This window comes from Castor canadensis, chromosome 3 (genome assembly GCF_047511655.1).
Source record: "Castor canadensis chromosome 3, mCasCan1.hap1v2, whole genome shotgun sequence".
Lineage (NCBI taxonomy): Eukaryota > Metazoa > Chordata > Mammalia > Rodentia > Castoridae > Castor > Castor canadensis.
Genome location: NC_133388.1, coordinates 6,670,415 through 6,691,677, shown reverse-complemented (window position 1 = coordinate 6,691,677; position 21,263 = coordinate 6,670,415). Strand labels below are relative to the sequence as shown.

Genomic DNA, 21,263 nt, shown 5'->3' with positions numbered 1-21,263 from the left:
GACCTGATGGGTTTTTGTTGTTGTTTGTTTATTTTTTGCCACCTCCAACATATTCTTTGTGCAGTAGTGGGAGGAAGGGAAGATAAATGGAGAAGAGCTTACCTTTTGTTTCTGTTTAAAATGGAGAAGGAGGTGAGGTATTTGCCACCCTCCATTGGCAAGGCAAAAAATGCAGGTAGAGGCTCTAGCCCTCTCTGTACCTGGCCTGGCCTGGGTGTTGTGCCTGACTTCTGTCCTCCACTTCCTGCTGCAGGACCTCTGTACAAGCTGTTCTTGCCCTAGTACTCTGTCCATGAGCATGAATACTGACCTTCCCTTTCTCTCCATCTGTGTCTGCCCAGGGTACTCCACTTCTCTTGCCTTGCCCTGTGGTGTTTTTCCTGAACAATTTGAGTAGTCCATGGTGTCAACTCTGGCTCAATGGTGTCATTACTGTTTACCTAATGGAGACATCCTTTCCCTGGGCAAGCAAATGGCTCTGTCGCAACAGGGCCAGTTATCCCAGGCTGGGAAGCACACTAAAAAAGTGTTTTGGCTGGGTGCAGTGGTGAGATGCCATCTGTCCCCCTCCCTTGGTTCTCAGAGCTGCTGCTGGCATTTGCAGCTGTTGGAGGTCACATTAAGTGATGGTCCAGGTTTAGAGGCCAGTACAGCCTTTAGGCTCTGCCTAGCCTGGACACAGTCATGCTTCAAGCTGGCACTGTGGAGGTAGGATTTTTTCAAAATAGCAGTGACAGAGAGTTCAGTCCTTAAATCTGTTAAAAATTAAAGGAGTGGATCATAAGAAGACTTTATTTAACTCGATGTTCCAGTTATACTATGACTGGGAATAAGTGATCCCAAAATGTGAAGGGGTTTAGCACCATATTTTATTCTGCGGGTGAGGCATTAAGATAGGGCTCATGAAGGACAGGTGCCTCTATTCCATAGCTGACAGGGAGTCATGGGAAGCTGTGAAGGTTTGGTCTAAGGTCTGCTCATGTGGCTGGTATTAATGCTGACTGGAGGCCTCGGTTTCTCTGCATGAAGGCCTCTCCAAGAAGTCTCTCTGTGGGCTACTTTGGGCACCTACAGTGTGGTGGCCAGTGCCAAGGGTCAGTATGTCAAGAGACAACCAAATAGAAGCTGTGTTGCAGTGTGAGTCATGCTATGACCACCATCCACCCAGATGCAAAGTGCAGGATCGTTGACTCAAGCAGTCTGGAATAGTACCAGCATCAATGTGGGAACAGCATTCGCTGAGAGTGATGCTGCCTTGTCTTTGGAAGGAGCAGACTGCCACAGTCTGTTTGCTAACTTCCTTTTAAAATTGTTTACAGTACATCCGCACACTGTTTTGGAATTTGCAAAATCTTGACCTACACCCCATATTTTAGAAAAGCCTTGAAGACTTTGAGAAGAATGCAAAATTGCCTTGCTGGAAACGTGAGGTGGTGAGAGATGCCCTCAGGTGTGGTGGAGCAGGCAGCCCTGGGGGTGGGGCCTGGGCCTGTTGCCTGGGGCCATCTCTCACCCCTGGGGTCTGCTCTTTTGTAGCAGAGGGTTGGGCTGGCTGGCCCTCCCAGGGGTTGAGGGAGGTGTGTGGTACTCAGTGCTGCACAAGGTTGTGACTTTCATGGTGGTGTGCATCCTACCCCTGTGGAGGGAGTGAAGAGTTGGGAGGTGTTTCATGGGGCGATGTCCTTGTGACATGCCATGAACAGTGCTGTGTGACACTGTGTAGGTTAATTCAGTTTCCATCACTGAATATTTAACATAGCTTTTGTATGTGGATATTTCAGACCGACTAACATTTCATTTTTGACGATACATATTTCCTTCTATGGGTTTTATGGGGAGTCCTGTTAGCTTGCAATAGAAGTTCCTTCTCTCTGGTTTGTTTGGTGCATAATTATCTGAAGTTGTCTTCCCAAAAAGCAACAACCAGCTTGTATGCTGCTTCTTCAGGGGAGTGACTCACCTTGGTTATGTCTGTAGCTGCACTTGCTTCTCTGCACAGCACTTGCTCTGTTGTTCTTGTTGTGATTTTGTAAGTTTGGCTTCAGTCAAAAGTATAAATTACAGATGAATTGAGTGTGTTTCTATGGTTTCAATGACTGTTTTTAAAGTTTATGTTAACAGTTAGGATTCCTAGAAGACAATAAGCCCACTGTGTGCTAGTGTTCTCTTACTATGATAAAACACCCAGGATGCATCAGCGCATGAGGAGGGAATAGTTCACTCTGGCTCAAGGCTTCGGAGGACTCAGTCCGCCAGTCGCTTGGCTTCCTTGGTTTTGGGGCCTGTGGGTGAAACATTATGAGCTCACGGCACGGAGCTCTGGCGGCCAGGAAGGAGTGAGAGAGGGGACCGTGCTCCTCTCCTTCAAGGGCAGTTCCCCACTGACCCACCTTCTAAAGGCTGCACTGGCCCCCCAGCAGCACCACAGGCAGGGATCAAGACTTTATCATATGTGGGGCTTTGGGGATGCTTAAGAGCCAAACAGTAGCACCCTGCTTGGGTTACCCTTATTCACCTAACGTTGTAAAGATGAGCGGAGGACTAGCACCCTCGGATGGGTCACTTCAAGGTCACTTCTTAGACTGTCCTCGCTGAAGTGCGTTTGTTGTCGTGTGAGTGAGCAACCAGTGTGTCCCATAGCTGCTATCAGTAAGGACGACAGGTTGTAATGTTGTAATAAAATTGATGAAAAAAGCCCTGATTGTTCTTCACTTCTGTTATAGAAAGTTTTTATATGAATTAAAATGGTAATAAATTATTTTAATAATACAGAGCAATGGTTTAAGCAAACATTTTTGTGACTGTTCTACTGTTCTACAAAGTGAATATTCAGCACCTAATTTGTGCCTGAATTTTAGGTTTCTATTCTTTGAGTTTACTTAAAGCAGGATTCTCTTTTGCTTTTATTAAAATAACTTTAAAAAAAAACCAAGTGAACAGGAGGGAAGCATGTATATGACTAAGAAGAAAGCTGTTTTGCCTAGGGTTTTTTTTTTTTTTTATTTTGTATAATCAAGACTTGAGTAGCTAAGTGCAGTGGTGCACACCTGTGGTGCCAGCCACTTGGGAAGTTGGGACATTAGATTGTTTGAGTCCAGTAGTTCAAGGCCAGCCTGGGCAACACAGACCATTTCTCATAAAACGAGACTTTAGAGTGAAGAGGTAGGGGTGTGTGTGTGTGTGTGTGTGTGTATAAAGATAACAAAATGAAACTCACCAAACAGTATTTGAAAATCAGCAAAGAGGGAGGAGGTTAAAAGAATGTGGAAGAAGGGGTGAACTTGGACCAAGTGCACTGTACACATATATGGAATTATCACACAAAACCTCCTGTACCACTAATGTATGTTAGTAAAAACAGCAAAACCCCACAAAACTTAATTGATGTGTAAACTTGAAGTTAAAAGTTCTGGATATCTAATGATAACCAGGTAAGTGATAGTAATTAATAATACTGTTGTTCACTTGAAATTTTCTAAGAAGATCCTATGTGTTCTCATACACACAGAAAAGGCAGCTATGAGGCAGGTGGTGGATATGCTAATAAACTTGATTTGGTAATCATTTCACAGAGTATACACTCATCAAAACATACTCCTTAAATATGTACAATTTTGTCAGTTATACCACAGTAAAGCTGGAAAAAAGACTAGCTGATCCTGGTGATAGGAAAAAGTCTGAATGAATTATCAAAAATTAGCACTCAGTACTAATGTCTATTCTTTGTGTAATTATTTGTTGGACCCATTGGGTCGAGGCCCTAGCATTTGTGTTAGTGTCTGCCAGTGAGAACTGAGGTCAGAGGACCCTGGGGGCTTGGTGAGGGATCCTCTGGAGGAGAGGTGAGAGCCCAGCTGGGCCAGGAAGAAGGCAGCCTGAGGTGCTGTGGAAGAACTAAGCAGAGACTGCTTAGCTGTACTGTGGCTTGTGTTGAGAATGTTGCTGGAAATGACAGATCCACTGATTGAGAGCCCTTCAGCAAGGCAGTAGTGTTGCTGCATTTGTTTGATCTGCTCCCACTGTTTGTTACTTGGAAAAGGTCTGCAGAAGCAGGAGTAGAGTGGGGGAATCAGTCTGAAAATTATTGTGTGTGTGTCCATCTGAGAAGTGGCTGCAGTTTGGACCAGGCTGGTGTCATGGATGGAGAGGACTGACAGATGCAGGGAAAACTGAGAGAAATGGCAGGATGTGTAGATGGTTGAGGTGGGGCAGTTTTTGACAGAACTGGGATAAAAAACTGTATCATATGTGTAGTTGTTAGGGATGGGAACTTGGGACAGACAAGTATTAGGATGGATTTGTTTCATAGTCACAACTGTGTGTACAACCTTTTCTCCAAAAACCTCCCTAGTGAAAATTTAACCCATTGAGGTATGTGATTAAAGAAAAAAAAAAACTCTTTTCATTATCTTCTGCAGCAGTAAGAAACTTGATATTGGGTTAATATGAATATTTAGTTTACTATCCTTGTAATATTTCTATTTTTAGTGTAAACCTAGAAGAAACACAAGTAAAATTAGTTACTATACCAGTAGGATGATCTTACCAGTTAATTCCTTAAAGTTAAAATGGTGGTTTAACAACTGTGAAATAATTAATTCCTCTCAAAATGTTTTGTGCAGGGTTGATCGGGATGGAAAATGCTATACTGGTGTTCTTTGTGGTTTGGGATGGAGTTCAACTACAGAGGCTCCTATACTGCCGGAGCATGACATTGAGCTAGCATTTGATGTGCAGTTCAATGTAGAAGATATTGTCGAGGTTAGTGTGACATATTCATCACGGTCGAATGGTGATCTCACTCTCATTTGGCGTTTGCACCCCTGTAATGTCGTGTCTACCACAGCACATGACGTGGAGACATGCTTGCTTTCCTCCCCAAGGTACCTGTCCTTCCTGATGCCCTCCATACTGCCTTGTAGAATGAGCACTCCTTTCTGGCTCTTTGCCGCCTTTGTTCTGTGAGACATCAGTTCCTGATCATTGGTATAATCTTTCATTTGGTGTCTCCTGGTGCAGTTAGATGGAACCTGTGCTAGGTTAGGAGGAGCTGTGGGTCTCTCTCTGGATGCTTTCCTGATGGTACACATGGAGAAATGAGGAAGCACCCCCCTCAACACACACACACACACACACACACACACACACACACACACCCACACACACACACCCACACACACACACACACCCACACACACACACACACACACACACACACCCTTGCTCTGTGCAGGCCTGGGTGCATGCAAGACTCCAGAGCAATTGTGCACAGTGGGTCCACCATTGTGCCTGTGACAGGTGTACCCCAGGTTAAGCTTTCAGAACTGTGAAGCCATTGGACAAACAAGTTCTATGCCTTTTGAATCTAAAAGTAAAAAACATGTGCTTGTTTTTGTAGGTTTTTGCTTTTGTATCTAATTGTTCTAGTAATTTTTTTTTTTTTTGCATTTTACAAAGTGGGACCAAAATACAACTGATCCATCACCACAAATAGTTTGAGTAAGGTATTCCTGAGCACTCAGACTCCTTTCCTTCTCAGAAGTTCCATGAAATAGGTGAATTGACACAGCTGCCAGGGTAAAGATGCAGCAGGGGGAGTCATGCCATTGGCTGTCCCAAGGACAGGAGTGGTCAGTTTCCTCTGCCTTTTGATTTGTTGGTTTAACTGTTAAATATTAATTGACCTTTCACAAAAAGGGGTGTAAGAGTTTAAAAATAACTCTTTAGGTCATAGGCTGAATTGTAAAATTTAAGACTAAACATTCTGAAAGCAAATACATGAGAAATCTATATAAATTCAAATTTGGCATGAGAATGTAGATATTACTCCAAAAATACAATCTGTGAAAGATAAATCAATTAAGTTGGATTTTACCAAAAGAGGATGAAGAAAAACTGCACATTGGGAGAAATATTTATGAATCACATATCTGATACAGGACTTGTGTCCACAATATGTAAGGAGCTCTTACAACTCAGTAATAAGAAAACAAGCAATTACGTGAGAATATGGATGGCAATGAACAAATGCTCAGTATCTCATGTCATTAGGAAAATGCAAATTAAGACCACAGCGTAGCACTACATAACCTAGTAGCATGGCTCAAATCCAGAATGCTGACAATTGATGTTATGGGGATAGTGGGGAACAGTGGGAGCCTCGGTCATTGCTGGGGTTGCAGAGTAGTGTTGCTTTTTGAATCATCTCTCTCTCTTTTTTTCTTTTTTTTCTTTTTTTTTTTTTTTTGCAGTGCTGGGGTTTGAACTCGGGGGCTTTGAGCTTGCTAAGCAGACACCCTAACACTTGAGCCTTGCCTCCAGCCCTTGGTACTGCTCTTTGGAAGACAGGTCTCTTGCCAAGTTAAGGCCATAATCCCACCTACAGGTGTTCGAGAAATTTGAAGATGTGTGTCCACAGAGAGCCTTATGTGAATGTTGACATGGCAACATTCATGCTTGCTAAAACTAGGATAGATGAAGAGATCCTTCAACCGGGGACAGATAAGCAAACTGTGGTGCAGCCATACAATACTGTTCAGTGGTGAAAAGGAATGAGTATTGATGAGTGTTAAGTGCATTTCACTACACTAGACAGGCCACACTCAGGGCCTGTTGTGAGATTCTATTCAGATGACATTCTGGACAGAAAGCAGGAAAGTGGTTATTGGCAGGTGGGGAAGTTATGACTCCAGGGGGAATGTCTGATGCTCTGACTGATTTCTAGTGAGATTTTTCTGGGATGGGAGTCAGGGCTCCTTGGAGAAATGACTGATTCTGAGCTGGAGCAGAAATATACCAAGGGAGCTGAGGCTCTTGTAGTGTCAGGAGGTAAGGATGAGCTTATAGTACTCAGGGAGGGGGCAAGTCAGAGCATGTAGGAGCCAAGCAGAGAATGAGCTCCCAGTGGCCAGAGCTCTTAATAGTTTGAGCAAGAAAATAAGTAACTTAGGGTTGGATAATAGCCCAAAGTATAAAAAATTCATGTGTCCATAGAGATAGAAATCAGTGATTGAGCCAGGTACAATGGCTCACACCTGTAGTTTCAGCATCTTGTGAGGTAGAGATCAGGAGGACTGTGATTTGAGGTCAGCCTGGGCAAAAAATTTGAGATACTCAACCTCAACCAGTAAGCTAGGCATGGTGGTGCACACCTGTGGCTCCTGCTGTTGGGAGGCCATAAATCAGAGAGTCATGGCCTGAAGCTGCCCCTGGACAAAAATGTGAGACACTGCCTGAAACACAGTTACAGCAAAAAGGGCTGGAGGAAAGGCTCAAGTGGTGGAATGCAAGGCCCTGAGTTCAACCTCCAGCACCACCCAAAAAGATTAGTGCTTGAACAACTCAGTGAAGGAAAAGAAATAACTCTCTCTACAGAATTCCCATGAGTGTAGTTAGGTGCTGCCTGTCCCCAAGAGTGGACAAGGCTTGGTGGACCATGGAGTAGGGAAGGGGGAAGATCTTTTAAGAGGAGAAGCCTGGCTGCTCCTTAGCTGTGTGATCCTGGTCACATCCCCAGTGATAGGTCATGACGGTTGCAGGCTCAACGGTAGGATATGACGAGAAGGCATTTCCCCTTTGCCTGTTACAAACTGGAGAACCGTCTACAAAATACCAGACTAGACCTCCTCAAAACTGCCAAGGTCTTAAAAAATAAAAAGCTGAGGAGCTGTCCCGTATCACAGGAGACAAGTTCAGTATAGTGCCTGGAGCTAGACCTGGAACAGAAATGGGACACTAATAGGAAATAGGTCAAATCTAACTAGCCCAAAGTTTAGTTAATGGCAGTGCCAGAGTTGGTGTCTCAGTTGTAACAAGTGTTAAGGGGGCTGCATGTGGGCTTACAGAAACTATCTGCTCTTTCTTTGCAAGTCTGAGGTAAACTTAAACTATTAAAAAATAGAAAGTTTATAAAGAAAAAGAACTAAGACTAAGGCTGGTTGGCAGCACAGGGCCTTAGAATCTCAGGTGAGAGGCTTTGTAGGCATTTGTAGAGGCATCATCAATAAAGCCAGTAGGAAGCAGGACGTCTGTCACAAGCTGTGTTACCCACAGGTGAGGCTGTGGTAAAAGAAGAGTAAATTCTGAAGTTTACACTTGCTGATTCTTGATTTTTTGCTGTTTTTCCATAAGATAATGATTATTGATGTTATTTTCATAATTCTCCCAGAAACTATACCGATGATACAGAGAATATGAGTGAATGCTATGAATTACTTATTGTGGGATGAAATTCAGCTATGTGTAGCTGAATTTATTTATGTCACCATTTATTTACAGATTAATATTCTCAGGGCTGCTATCAACAAGCTAGTGTGTGATGGGCCAAATGGATTGAAGTATCTTGGGCCAGAAAGAATTGTGCAGTTACAGGATAATGCTCGTCAGAAACTTCTAGGGTAAGTTGTTCAAGGACTTAGGCTTTTCTCTTCCTGGTCAGCTTTCATAGCTGCCTTGATTGTGGGTGTTTCAAATCATCTAGGAAATGCCCAGGTAGCCCCTGGAATGTGGGCATCACACCCCTATGTCAGGATGCAGGCAGAGCAGAGGGGGCATCTGCTATGGGCAATGCAAGAAGTGTTAAAGGGATCATTTTAGACAGAGCATGGAAACCACAGTTGGTGGTGCAGTGTACCCACCACCAGTGGGCACCATAGTACCTTGGGGTGGTAGTGGAGCCTGGGCCCGGGCGGCTCAGAAGCCCACCTGACTGGAGCTCCCTCACAGCTCTCACCTCTTGCTGGACTCTCAATTGCCCACACCCAACCAGAGTTCAGATGGCAAGGGATGCTCATTGATGTAACTCATGAGCCAAAGTCAGACTGGAGGGCCGGAGGAAGCTGAGAAGATGGGAGCAGTTGGGAAGAGAGATAGAAGTACCTACACCCAGGACTGCAGCCTTGTCTCAGAGTCACCAAGAAGGCTGGGACCAGTTCCTCCTGCCCCACAGTCTGGAGCTGGCCAGGAGCTGGAACCATAAGCGCAGATGGCTTCTGGTGTCACAATGACTTTTTTCTCCATTCTATACCCTTGTGGTAGACCTTTCTTAATTTAGCAAGTGCTTTAAAAAAGGTATTGAATATACAAAGCTGCCTTAGAAATTGTGGGAAAGGCTAATTTTAGTTTTCTCTCCTCACTTTCTTACAAAAAAGTTTTTCTGCAAAGTTTTTGTGTTAAAGTTTAGTACACATAAAGTATAGGTGCTTCTTTAGCCTCTTACACCCATTGTATCCTCACCCTCTACAAAGTAATTGTGTCCTGAGTTACTAGGCCAGAGACAGGTGGTTTAGGTTGGTTTGTTTGGAACAATTGAATGATTTTAGTGAATTTATGGAGCTGTGGAAATGATCAGCACAACACAACTTTACGTTGCTATCATTCATAAATGTTCACTCATAAACATTGTTGGGGAAGACTGTTCTGCACGTTCTTTCAACTGCCTCTTGGCTGCTTAAGAATGCGTCTGGGGCCTGGCAAGCTTCCCTGTTTAGGGATCCGGTATGCCCGTGACCTGGGCTGCATGATTGTGCTGTGCCAGCCCCACACTGCAGGGAGAGGAGGGCAGCGTTCAGAAAGACATTAGCTCTGCAGATGTTTGAAACAGAATTGTGGTAGTGTTCGTCCATTCTATAAATTTACTGAAACTAATGAATCTTGTACTTAAGATTGATGAATTTCATGGTATGTAAACCACACCTCAAAACTGTTTGCAGCAATTCCTGTTCCACCCCCAGCCCTGGGCAACCATGGGTCACTTTCTGCTTCTATAGATCTGCTCTCTCTGTTGTTCTGATATCATAAAAAAGCTTGGCTTCTTTTAATTAATATTTCTGAGATTTATCCATGTTGTAATGTGTTCTTTCATTTTTACTAAACATTCCACTGTTGGTAAATGTCATGTTTTGTTTACCCCTTCACCAGTTGATAAAGTATTTGGATTGTTTCCAGCATTTGGCCTATGAATAAACCTACTAAGAATTGTGAGCATGCATTTTCAGCTCTCTTGGGTAGAAATCTAGGAGTGGAATTGGTAGGCTATATTGGTATGTCTGTGTTAATTTTTAAGGAAATGGCAAATGGCCAAGCTGTTTCCAATGTAACTGAGCCTTCTCATGAGCTGTATTTGGTGGCTCCAGGTTCTCCACATCCTCCCTAGCACTGGGGATTGTTAGTTGTTAATACAGTATTTTTGTTTGTAGCCAATCTAACAGTACATGGTAGTATCTCATTGTGGTTTTAATTTGTATTTAATGACTAGTTACATAGAACATCTTTTTATATCCATTTTAGCCATTTCTGGTGAAAAATCTGTTCAGATCTTTAGCCTATTTAAAAATGTTTCTCATTGAATTACAGGAATGCTTTATAAATTCTAGATACAAGTCTCTTAGCAGACAAGTGTTTGCAAATATTTCTCCATTGTATGACTTATCTTTTCATTTTAATATATGTTCTGTAGATCACAAATCTTTTATTTTGATGAAATATACTTTATTTTTTATTAAAATGGATTATGCTTTGGGTGTTATATTTAAAAAATCTTTGCTAAATCCAAGGTCTCAAAAGTTTTCTGTATTCTAACATTTGCTTTTTTTTTTTTTTTTGGTGGGACTGGGGTTTGAACTCAGGGCTTTACACTTGCAAAGCAGGCACTCTACCACTTGAGCCATATCTCCAGTTCATTTTGCTCTGATTATTTTGGAGATGGGGTCTTGCAAACTATTTGTCCAGGCTGGCCTCAAACTGTGATCCTCCTGATCTTAGCCCCCCAATTAACTAGGATTATAGGCATGAGTCACTGGTGCCTGGCTACATTTGCTTCTTATATTTAGGTCTTGAGTATCCTTGAGATAATTTTTGGTGTGTGGTTGGCAGTGTAAGTCTCTAATGCCATGGTCTTGTGTATAAATAAATATCTAATTGTTACAGCATCATTTCCTGAGAATCTTCCTTTCCCCATTGAATTCCTGTGGCACCTGGGTCAGAGATTAGTTGGCCATAAAGGAAGGTTTTATTTCTGGACATTACAATATGCTCTGTCGGTTATATCTGTCTTCATACCAGTGCTGTCTGTTCTGTTTGCTGAGTCCTGAAACTGGGTAGTACTCATCCTCCTGTCTTGTTCTCCTTCTCAGTTGTGTTTACTCTTTCAGATTCTTTCCTTCTCACTCTGTGTAAGAATTAGTGTTCCAATCTGTGCAGGAAGCTGGACTGGCATGTGACAGATTGTGTTGAATCTGTATGTGAATTTGACTGTTGCCATCTTAATGTCAAGTCATCCAATCTAGGAAGAAGGAATGTCTATTTGGAGCGAGCCAGGTGACAATTCCTACTTCAATAAACCCTGCTCCAAGTACTGCTTTCTAATTCTCTTCCAGAACTCCTAGGGGTCACTTGCTTATTTTTGAGATAGGGTCTCTCTTTATGAGAGACCTCTCATAACACTGAGAGACCTCTCTCTCAACACTGTTTTATAGTCTTGGCAGTGGGCAGGTCTTCTACTGTTGTTATTATTCCTAAATATTTTAGTCCCTTTTTATGCTGCTATGAATGAAATTGTTTTCTTAATTTTAGTTTTGAGTTGTTCATTTCTAGAAGAATCTTATATACTTATCTCTTATCCTGTGACCTTGTTAAACTGCTATGTTAATTTTGGTAGTTTTGTAGATTCTTTATAATTTTCTACATATAGAATTGCTATCAGTGTTATGAAATTGCTGTCTCTAGTAATTAGTTCTTGTTTTAAGGTCTATTTTATTTTATCTGATACTAATATAGTTACTCCAGATCCCTTTGGTTACTATTTACATGGCATAACCTTTTCTGTCCTTTTACTTGCAGCCTATTTGAATTTTTGAAGTTCTTTATTTTCTTCCCTGTATTTTTGTTCTCCTATCTTGTTAGAAGATGTTACATTACATGTGCATTTGTGTATCTGCATTGTATATACTTAGTATACTAACTGATTGATGTGTTCATGTGATTGGTGGTATCCCTGGTCCCTGAGGCTCTGTGATTTTTCTTCAGTCTTTCCTTTCTGCTCTTCATATTAGATAATTTGTATGGATTTATCTTTAAGTTTACTGATTCTTCAATATAATATCTATCTATGCATTTTCCATTTTAGTTACTGTGCTTTTTTATTCTAGAATTTGTACTTTTATATAGTTTTAATCTTTGAGTTATCTTTGAGTCATTCATTTTTTCCTTTAAATCTTTAAACATAGTTTTCCATAATTCTTTGAATGTACCTGTAATGGCCACTTTGAAGTCTTTGTGTGTTAAGCCCTCATCAGGGCTTACTAAAGTTTCTGTCACTGCTTTTTTTTTTCTGAATAGAGTCACATGTTCCTGTGTCATGGCATGAAAATTGGGCATTTTAGCCGGGTGCTGGTGGCTCACACCCGTTATCCTAGCTACTCAGAAGGCAGAGATCAAGAGGATCATGGTTCAAAGCCTGCCCAAGCAAATAGTTCAGGAAACCCTATTGACCCTATCTCGAAAAACCCTTCACAAAAAAATAGAGCTGGTGGAGTGGCTCAACGTGAAAGCCCTGAATTCAAGCCCCAGTAGCACCACCAAAAAAAAAAAAGGGCATTGTATGAAATGCTTATAATAGCCCCTGAGTCTTCTGTGTTCCATTCCTTTGTTTTTAATGTGCTATAAATTAAATATTCTCTGATCATAACTACAAAATTTTTTACCTTTTTAAAAGCTCTTGTAGGTCTAATTCTGAGGGTAGTATGATCATAGTAGTGTTTTCAATTATTAATGCATAATTAGGATAACTTGATTTTTTTTTCTTAATTTCAGCTTGTTCTGTCAGTTGAGACCTAGAGAGAAGATTGTTCCTAAGTGGCATGAAAAGCCCTACGAGTGGAATCAGGTAAGTGAGAAGTGGCTGTGTGTGGATGAGGGGGAGGCCACTGGGTGGACACAGGCCCAGGGGATGAAGCAAGGTGGGGGTGCACGTGGCAAATGGCTGAGGCCATGGAGCAGACCCTTGATACCCTTGGCATCTGAGGGTGTGTGGTTCCAGAGAGATGGCCATTGAGGAAAAAACACCAATGATCAGGAATGCAGAGTTCAGCCATGTGCTGTGGATGCTTGAAGTATTTTTTCCATGATGCCACCCACCTTCTGTTAGAGACATGCACCTTTCAGCAAGCCTTAAAATTTCATTTTATCGCTTGAATTAAGCACATTTACTTTTACTTAGCTTTAGGAGTACCATTTGCTTTTGGGAAGGCAGATTTTCACAAAACGAAGGGCAGGGAAATAGCATATCACACAATGATTTAAACACAACTGAGGAGCAGGACTGACTGAGAGCTTCTCTATATCCACCGAGCCATGTAATGTACATGTGGGAATTTAAAATTTTTGTTTTTAAAATTTCTTTTGATTTTTTAAAACTATTTTTGACTGTGCTTGGCCAAACTACATGTAATAAATCTGAACAAGGAGGGCTTACTGTAATGCCTTGGGAAAAGGCAGACTCTGGGCAGATGCTCTGTGAATTTGGAAAAGACAAGTACAAGTGCCTGGAAGGGACCCTCCAGCTCCTGTTGTCTACTGAAAACTCTGCTTTTCTGTTCCTGTCACTGGGCCTGCTTATTGCCTTTAATTGCTTGGTTGTCTCTGTCTGCTTGGCTGCTATAAAAAAGCACTACAGAGGTCTGGCTCAGGAACAGCAGATACTGATTTCCTACAGTTCTGAGACTGAGATCAGGGTGCCAGCCAACAAGATCAGTTTTGGTGAGGGCTTGCAGTTGGCTGCCTTCTTCCTGTGTCCTCCCATGGTTAAGATAGAGAGCAAGTGAGCTCTCTGGTATAACACTAAACCCATAATAAGCACCCTACTCTCTGACTTCATTTAACTCTAGTCCCTTCCCAAAGACCCCACCTCCTGGTATCATCACACACTGAGGGCCAGTGTGTCAACATAGGAATTTGGGGGACGCAGTTCAGTTGTGAAGCAGAATAGGGTCCATCTTTGACCCTTTAACGTTTCCTCTTTTAAGGCTTAGAAAATTGAGTAAGATGTAGTTTCAGGGAATACACCAGCGGGAGGAGTTTTAAGTTTAACTCTAGGGTAAGGGATGTCTTTGTAAGTAAGCCAGCTGGGGCAATAGTTCCTCATCCCTTTGGTGTTTAGGTTAGATTGTGCTCCTTAGGATGTTGTGTTTCCATCCTGAATCTGTGGTTCTTCCTCTGTGAGACTGTGTGTCTCTCTGTTCCCCTGGATGGATTCCCCATCTGGATCCCCCAGGACCATCACCAGAACCACCTCTGCCATTGCACAGAGCTCTTCATACAACCAGCAAATTTGTTAGACTCAAGTAGGGTGTGTGAAGTTGATACAGTAGCAGAAAGCAGTTTGAAAGAAGCCTTTCATTTTATAGTTAGTGTGATTTAGAAAACTTTGTGTTTTAAATAAACACACTGAAGTTACTGTTCCTGTTTATATAGGAGAGTAGGGGAAATTTCTCAGTAAAGGTTACCCTATTATTAAACATCAGGTTAAAAGTGAATTACCAGATATATAGTATGAAGTATGAGACTAGAGAAGTATGTTTTTGCTGACAGTACTGGGGTTTGAGCTCAGGGCCTTGCACTTGCTAGGTAGATGCTCTACTACTTGAGCCCACATCCCCAGCTTGTTTTGCTTTACTTATCTTTCAAATAGGGTCTTGTGTTTATGTCTGGGCTCACTTATGACTGTAATCCTCCTATTTATGCTTCCTGCATAGCTGGGATGACACTCAGCTTTTATTGGTTGAGATGGGGTTTCACAAATATTTTGCCAGGGCTAGCCTCAAACTACAATCCTCCTGATCTCTGCTTGCCAAGTAACTAGGATTACAGGTGTGAGCCATCATATCTGGCTTATAAATAGTTTTGAAAAATGGAAAGGACACTTTTTGCTGTCTTACATGTCTACATATGTGTGTGTATAATTTTATTTAATTTATGTCTAGTAAAGCCCCATCACAGAGCCTGATTGGTCCTTTTGTTTGCCTGGTAGGTTGATCCAAAGCTGGTCATGGAACAGGCTGACCGAGAAGGCAGCCGGGGGAAGAATACTTTTCTCTACCAGCTTCACAAGCTTGTTGTGCTCAGTCCCTAAATGTGGGCAGCATGCACCCAGCTGCATTGTAGGAAGCCATGGAGGCTCCTCTACGGCTGCTTCCCACGGCCAAGCATCGCTGCCCAGGCCTGCTGTGCCCAGGGTCTTCTCCATCTGCTGGCTTTGCTTCTGTTCTGGTGGGAAGAATTAGAAAGTACAGTCTTTTCTAGAAACAGAAAATCACTGTATTAAATACTGTGGAAAAAGTTGTTGTGCAAGAAGACTTTGTTTCAGAAAAACAGTATTTTGCCTTAAATGTTTGAAGGTAAATGTAAGTAACCAGTCTCACACATAAGAATCTAGAGCATGCTTGCATGTCCTGTCCTGTTGTAGGGTTAGGCCTGGCATGCCGGAGAGAGCAGGACTTCCAGGTGGCCACAGGGTATGTGTGTGTGGATATGTTTTAAAAAACATGTGGCATTTTCTCATGAGGGAAAGTATCCAATTGTGGTAAACTTCAGTTTTATATATTTTAGATTTTTAATTAAGGTACAGTTCTTGGTCCATGTTTTGGAAGTAGGAGAAATGACTTGGCAACTAGCATAACTGTATTAAAACAATAAAAACATTAGGTGACATTTTTGTTTCTGATAGTTTTTAGCCAGAGGAGGTTAATATGTGTTTCATTCTAGAAAGATCTGAGTTTATAAAACTGGTGAAGCAATGTAGTCCTCTTTAAAAAAGTCAGTTCTTAGAGGGAGCAAGATGATAGATTAGAGGCATCCAGCACTCACCAGCTTCTCCATGAGAGAGAATTAAAACTACTAGAGAGAGCTGGTGTACACCTGTAATCCCATCACTTGGGAGGCTGAGGCAAGAGGATAGAAAGTTCAAAAACAGTCTACATAGTGAGAGCTTGTTTCAAAGAAACACAAAGACAAAACACCACTGCTCCCTCCCCACCCCCCCAAAAAAAAGCCCAGCTGCGCAGTAGTTACTCATCAAGGTGGGAAACACTAAAGTTCAAATGTGAACCGAAAGAGGCTTGGACAAGCCCAGAGAGAGTGGAGAAGAAAGTAAGACAGAGCACACCAGCATCCATGGGGCTCTGGGGGGCAGGGGTAGAGGTGGAAGTAGGGAGAGAACCAGAGAGCACTGTGAGCACAGGACTCAGCCCTGTGCAGAAATGCAGTCAGAACAGAGGACTTGGAATCTGTTTATCATGTGAACATACCAGGGAAGTTATCCCTGCTTCCCAGCATATGTTCACAGAGTAATCATGGGGAGCCACCTCCAGAAGATACTGTCTGAGCTTGCTGTTCTATCTGTGGGAAACCTACAGCAAATATGGATAAACTGAACCAATGTCTGCCTTAAGGGTCAGTTTGGCTCCAGGGGACAGCCTTTGAAATAAAACTTCTGAGACCTTTGTTGGGTAAGAAACCTGTCTATGATGGATAAGGGAAGGAGGGTTGCTTCACCTTTAGGACCAGCAACTCAGGGATCCAGTTACAGCAGCTTGGGGGAAAGGAGTGGTTGTATGTGATTACAGGATTATGGGTGTCTTGGAACACCAGAGATTGGAGTGGAATTCACATGGGATCTTGGTTGCCCCCCATTTCGGTGCAGATGGTTGCAACCCCATAGCATCTCCTCTCACCATCTCCTGAGCAGGCAATACAAAATGCGCCATGACCGTGATGAGCTGCAGTGACCAGTGTCAGCCCTGCCCTGGAGATCTGCAGAGCAGATAACACTGGACAAAATCTCTGCCAGGGGAAGCTTTGCATTCTGTCCTAAGTTGAACTGCTGAGCAGGGCAGTTGAGAAGTATTAGAACTGCCTCTAGTCACAAACTGCTCCTGCTGGTCATCTGGCAGGAAGCACAAAGGAAAGAGGAAAAGGTGATAATAACCCCTAGACTCTTTCCAAGAGGTACATCACCTAAGAGGTCATGAAAAGAAGATCTGATTAGCATAGGTTGCAAAAATCCATGCTTGCCTGCACAAGTGACCACCTTGGTGGACACATTTTCTTTTTCATTAAGACATTTTGGTTGTACCTGTTTGGTGTGCCTATATGTGTGTGTGTGTGCAGTTTTTAAAATTTTTTTTCTCCCCCCCCTTAATACTTATTTTTTTTATTTTGTTTCTACCTGTCTTCCTTTTCTATAATTGGATCTTCAATCTATGCTCCTTTCTTTTTTCACTTTTTAAAAATGTTTACCTACATTATTGACTTTTTAGTTTATATTATTTTTACCCCTTTTACTATTGTTATCTGACTTATTTTTATTTATGTTCTGGTTACTACTGTATGTTTTCTTTTTAAGTAATGTTGGGGGTTGATCCAGGTGCCTCAAGAACTTTGCGTGGGTGTTCTGTTCTGCCACTGAGCCCAGTGACCATGACCTTGTCCCATTCAAACATTATTAGGTACTTCAACTTAAAGAATAGGGGAGGTAAAAGTGCTCAACTAACAACCTGGGGAGGCCTGAAGACCCATTCCTGGTCATTTTCCCCCATAGCAACAGTAAAGGAATAACAAATGTTATGGTCACTGCACCTGAGAGGAACCTCAGCATTGGCTACTCCCATGCCCTTTTAGACCATACATTGCTGACAAGATTGAGGGAGTATCTATAATATATACTCCCATATATATATGGGTATATAATACCTATATAATCTACAGCATAACCTGCCTGCACTCCCAAAGGGCCCCCACTCTTCTGAGACCAACAGAGAAAGACAGTCACTCAAACTTGGACACACTTTGTCAAAACCCACTAATCACAGCCTAAGAAGCCACAGGAAAGCTACAATAAACCAAATTTAGAATTAAGTTCAACACTACACAATAAAGTAATAACCCAGGACACATTGTCAATAGAACACTGCTCCCTACAAAGGTTGTCACATAAAAATGGAAGAGATTTCCATTCCAAGAGATGCTCAAATCACATTAGAAACACAAGAACTCTGAAAAAGTAAGGCAATATGACTCCTCCAAAAGTTTGTAACTACCTAATAACTAATTACAAAGATACCAAGGTGGATCAGTGTATTTAAATGAATGATTTTTTAAAATAATCATTTCTAAGAGAATGCAAATAAATAGTTGTAGGAATTAATGGAGACAGTGCAGGTTATGAAAGAGCACTTTAATAAAGAGATAGGGTGGAGCTAGCTTTCTCTCACTCCTGGTCTCCTGACTTAACTAGGCTAACTGGGGGCAATGGGAGATGCAGAAAGGACAAAAGATAGGCAAACATGTATAAAGTTGGGGCCAGGTGTGCTGGGTACTTGGATGGAGATGCACAAAAGCATCATTGCTTTTTTTACTTCTCTTTACTCTGCTTCTTTTTTCTGTCTTTAAAACCTTACTTCTAAAGTCTTCTGTTCTTTAAAATCTCTTTCCTTAGACTCGATCTGTTCTGTATTTTCTCTTAGCTTTTCTTTAGCATAACCTTAAAGTCTTTGCCCTCAGACTCGCACTGTCCCATGTTCTCTCTTTAGCTTTCTTTAAAGTCTCGGTGCTCAGACTTGCAGCAAACAATAGCAGCTGCATCTAAAAACTGCATTAGCATAACTCTTAAAGTCTCGGTCCTTAGACTTGCCCTGTCCCATGTTCTCTTTAGCTTTTCTTTAGCTTAGCTTTTCTAAAACCTATGTATAAAGTTCTCAGTGCAGAAAATTGCTCTGGTGGAGATGCACAGCCAGTAGCAACATCAGTGGCAGCCAATCAAAAAACCCCATCAAAAAAACCTCATGTCCTCCTTCAGCAAGTCTTTTATATACAATGGTAAACAAGGAGGTGGAGCAACAGTTCTCTGGGAGGGTCATGACATGACATTGTAACGAGAAACCTGTGTTCCTATTTCTCTGAATGTAAACAACTTAGGAAATGCAGCTGTGCTGCTGCATTTTGCCTACACTGCTCATAATCCACTCCCCACAATAGGGATTCTGAAAAAGAACCAAACAAATCTTGGGAATGAAAAATTCAAGTCCAAAAGCTCGGTAGAAAGCTTCACCAGTAGACAAGATCAAGCAGAAGAAGGAATGATATGGATTGAAGATAAAGTTGATGAGTTACCACATTCAACAGTAATAAAGAATAAAAAGAGCAATACAGTATCTATGAGGCACCGAATATACATAGATGAGGGCAAAGAGCTACATGCTGAAGGCATAGAAAACTTATTCAATGGAATAATAGAAAATTTCCCAAATATTGGGAAAGATATGGGCATACAGGTACAGGAGTCATTTAGAACCCCAGATAGATGTGGTCAGAAAATAGCCTCTCGATGACAAAACTTCCTAAAGTGTGAAGAATATTAAAAGCTGCAAGGTAGAAGCACCAAATCACATATAAAGGCAAACCCCTAAAAGCAGAAACTCTAAAAGATCTGGAGAGCATGGAGTGATGTATTTCAAGCTCTAAAAGAAAATAACTGCCATCCTATGTTATCTCTTTATTTGGGGAGGGGGAGCAGCACTGAGATTTGAACTCAGGGATTCATGCTTGTTAGGCAGGCGCTCTTAAAAACTTGAGCCAGCCCTTATTATCAAATTTGAAATCAAAGGAAAAGTAAGGACCTTCTAGGAAAAGCATAAACTAAAAGATTTCATGACTATTAAACCAACATTACAAAAGATACTTAAAAGAATCCTATACCTAGAAGAGGAAGCAAGATAAACATTAGAGCATGAGAAACAGCAAGTCTCACTAGAAAAGTAGACAAGCAAATGAGAATTAGAAAAGAGTCAAATAGTATTAATTCAGTAAACCATCAAACTTCTGAGATGAATAAAGGAGAAAGAAAAATAAATTTTTAAAAGCAACCAGGAGAGGAACAACAGAATGACAGGAAGTAGTTCATATCTTTTAGTAGTAACCCTAAATGAAAGTGGTCTTTGTTCTCCAATAAAAAGATCCAACAATGAGTGTACTTAGAGCAGGGGCCCTGAACAATGGCTCCTCTGTTTATAACCCACCCAAGAGAAATTTGTTGTCATTGTTAGGAAGAACACAAAATGTATGGCCTTTTTAGGAACAAATGTCCTACATATGGAAAAAACCAACAATTTTCTGTGTGCAAGAAACTCACCATCGAATGCACAGACTGAAAGTGAAAGATGGAAGATGGTATTTCAAGCATTGGAATCCAAAAGCAAGCAGGAGTAGTGGTACTCATCTGGCGAAAGAGATTTAAAGCCAAGATTAGAAGAGACAGAAAAGTTCATTACATGTTGTTAAAGGGAACAATCCACCAAAAGACACAGTGATTGTAAATACATATGCACCAAATGTCACATATTTATAAATCAAATTTTTAATTTTATAAATCAATTCTGTACATAAATGAGGAGATACATCCCGATACAATAATAGTGGGTAACTTTAATACTCCACTGTCACCAAAAGATGAACCAGACAAAAAAGTTAAGAAACATCAGAGGCAAATTACACTGTGAAGAAAATAGATTTAACTGACATCTAAAGAATATTACATGCAACATTCATTAGCTTGTGAAACTTTTCTCAAAATAGGCCATGTTTTAGGCCATAAAGCAAGTCTTAATAAATACAAAACATTGAAACAATTGGTTGCATTTCATCACATCAACAGTGGAATGAAACTAGAAACCAGCAAGAGAAATTACAAAATTTTACAAACACATGAAGATTGAACTATATACTTTTAGACAACCTGGGTCATTGAAGAAATTGTGGGATGATTTAAAAGTTCCTAGAATCAAATGACAATGGAAACACACTATACTGGAATGTGGGGAGCATAACAAAAGTAGTACTAAGAAGTTTATACCTGTGACAGCCTACATTTAAAAAACTTAAATAACCTAATGATGCATCTTAGGGTTTTAAACAAGAACAAACCAAACCCAAAATCAGAAGGAAAAAAACAATAAAGACGAGAGTAGAAATAATTGAAGTAGAGACTAAAAGATTGATACAAAGAATCAATGAAATAAAGAATGGGTTATATGGAGAAAAAAAAAAAGAAGATTGATTAATGTTTAGCCAAGCTAACCAAAAGAAAGAGAAGACCCAAGTAATAAAATTAGAGTTGAAAAAGAGGATATTACAACAGATACTACTGATTGACCATTAGGGAATATTTTGAAAAATTATACTCTAATAAACTGGAAAATCTAGAAGAAATGGAC

At 41.2% G+C, this 21,263-nt stretch overlaps 1 protein-coding gene and 1 non-coding gene across 2 annotated transcripts in view; both read left to right on the top strand.

The window, feature by feature from the left end:
• Positions 1-15,906, top strand: part of Tdrd9 (tudor domain containing 9) — a 90,428-nt gene extending 74,522 nt beyond the window's left edge. The window contains exons 28-31 of the mRNA XM_020187185.2: positions 4,623-4,761; positions 8,278-8,396; positions 12,811-12,883; positions 15,026-15,906. Of these exons, the coding sequence (XP_020042774.2) occupies positions 4,623-4,761; positions 8,278-8,396; positions 12,811-12,883; positions 15,026-15,127 (433 nt within the window). The 3' untranslated portion in view covers positions 15,128-15,906. The remainder of the gene's footprint in view (positions 1-4,622; positions 4,762-8,277; positions 8,397-12,810; positions 12,884-15,025) is intronic.
• Positions 15,907-20,015: 4,109 nt separating this feature from the next.
• Positions 20,016-20,144, top strand: LOC141421821 (small nucleolar RNA SNORA11). Its single transcript, XR_012446511.1, has one exon. It is a non-coding gene; the product is annotated as a small nucleolar RNA SNORA11 (small nucleolar RNA).
• The last annotated feature ends 1,119 nt before the right edge of the window (positions 20,145-21,263 follow it).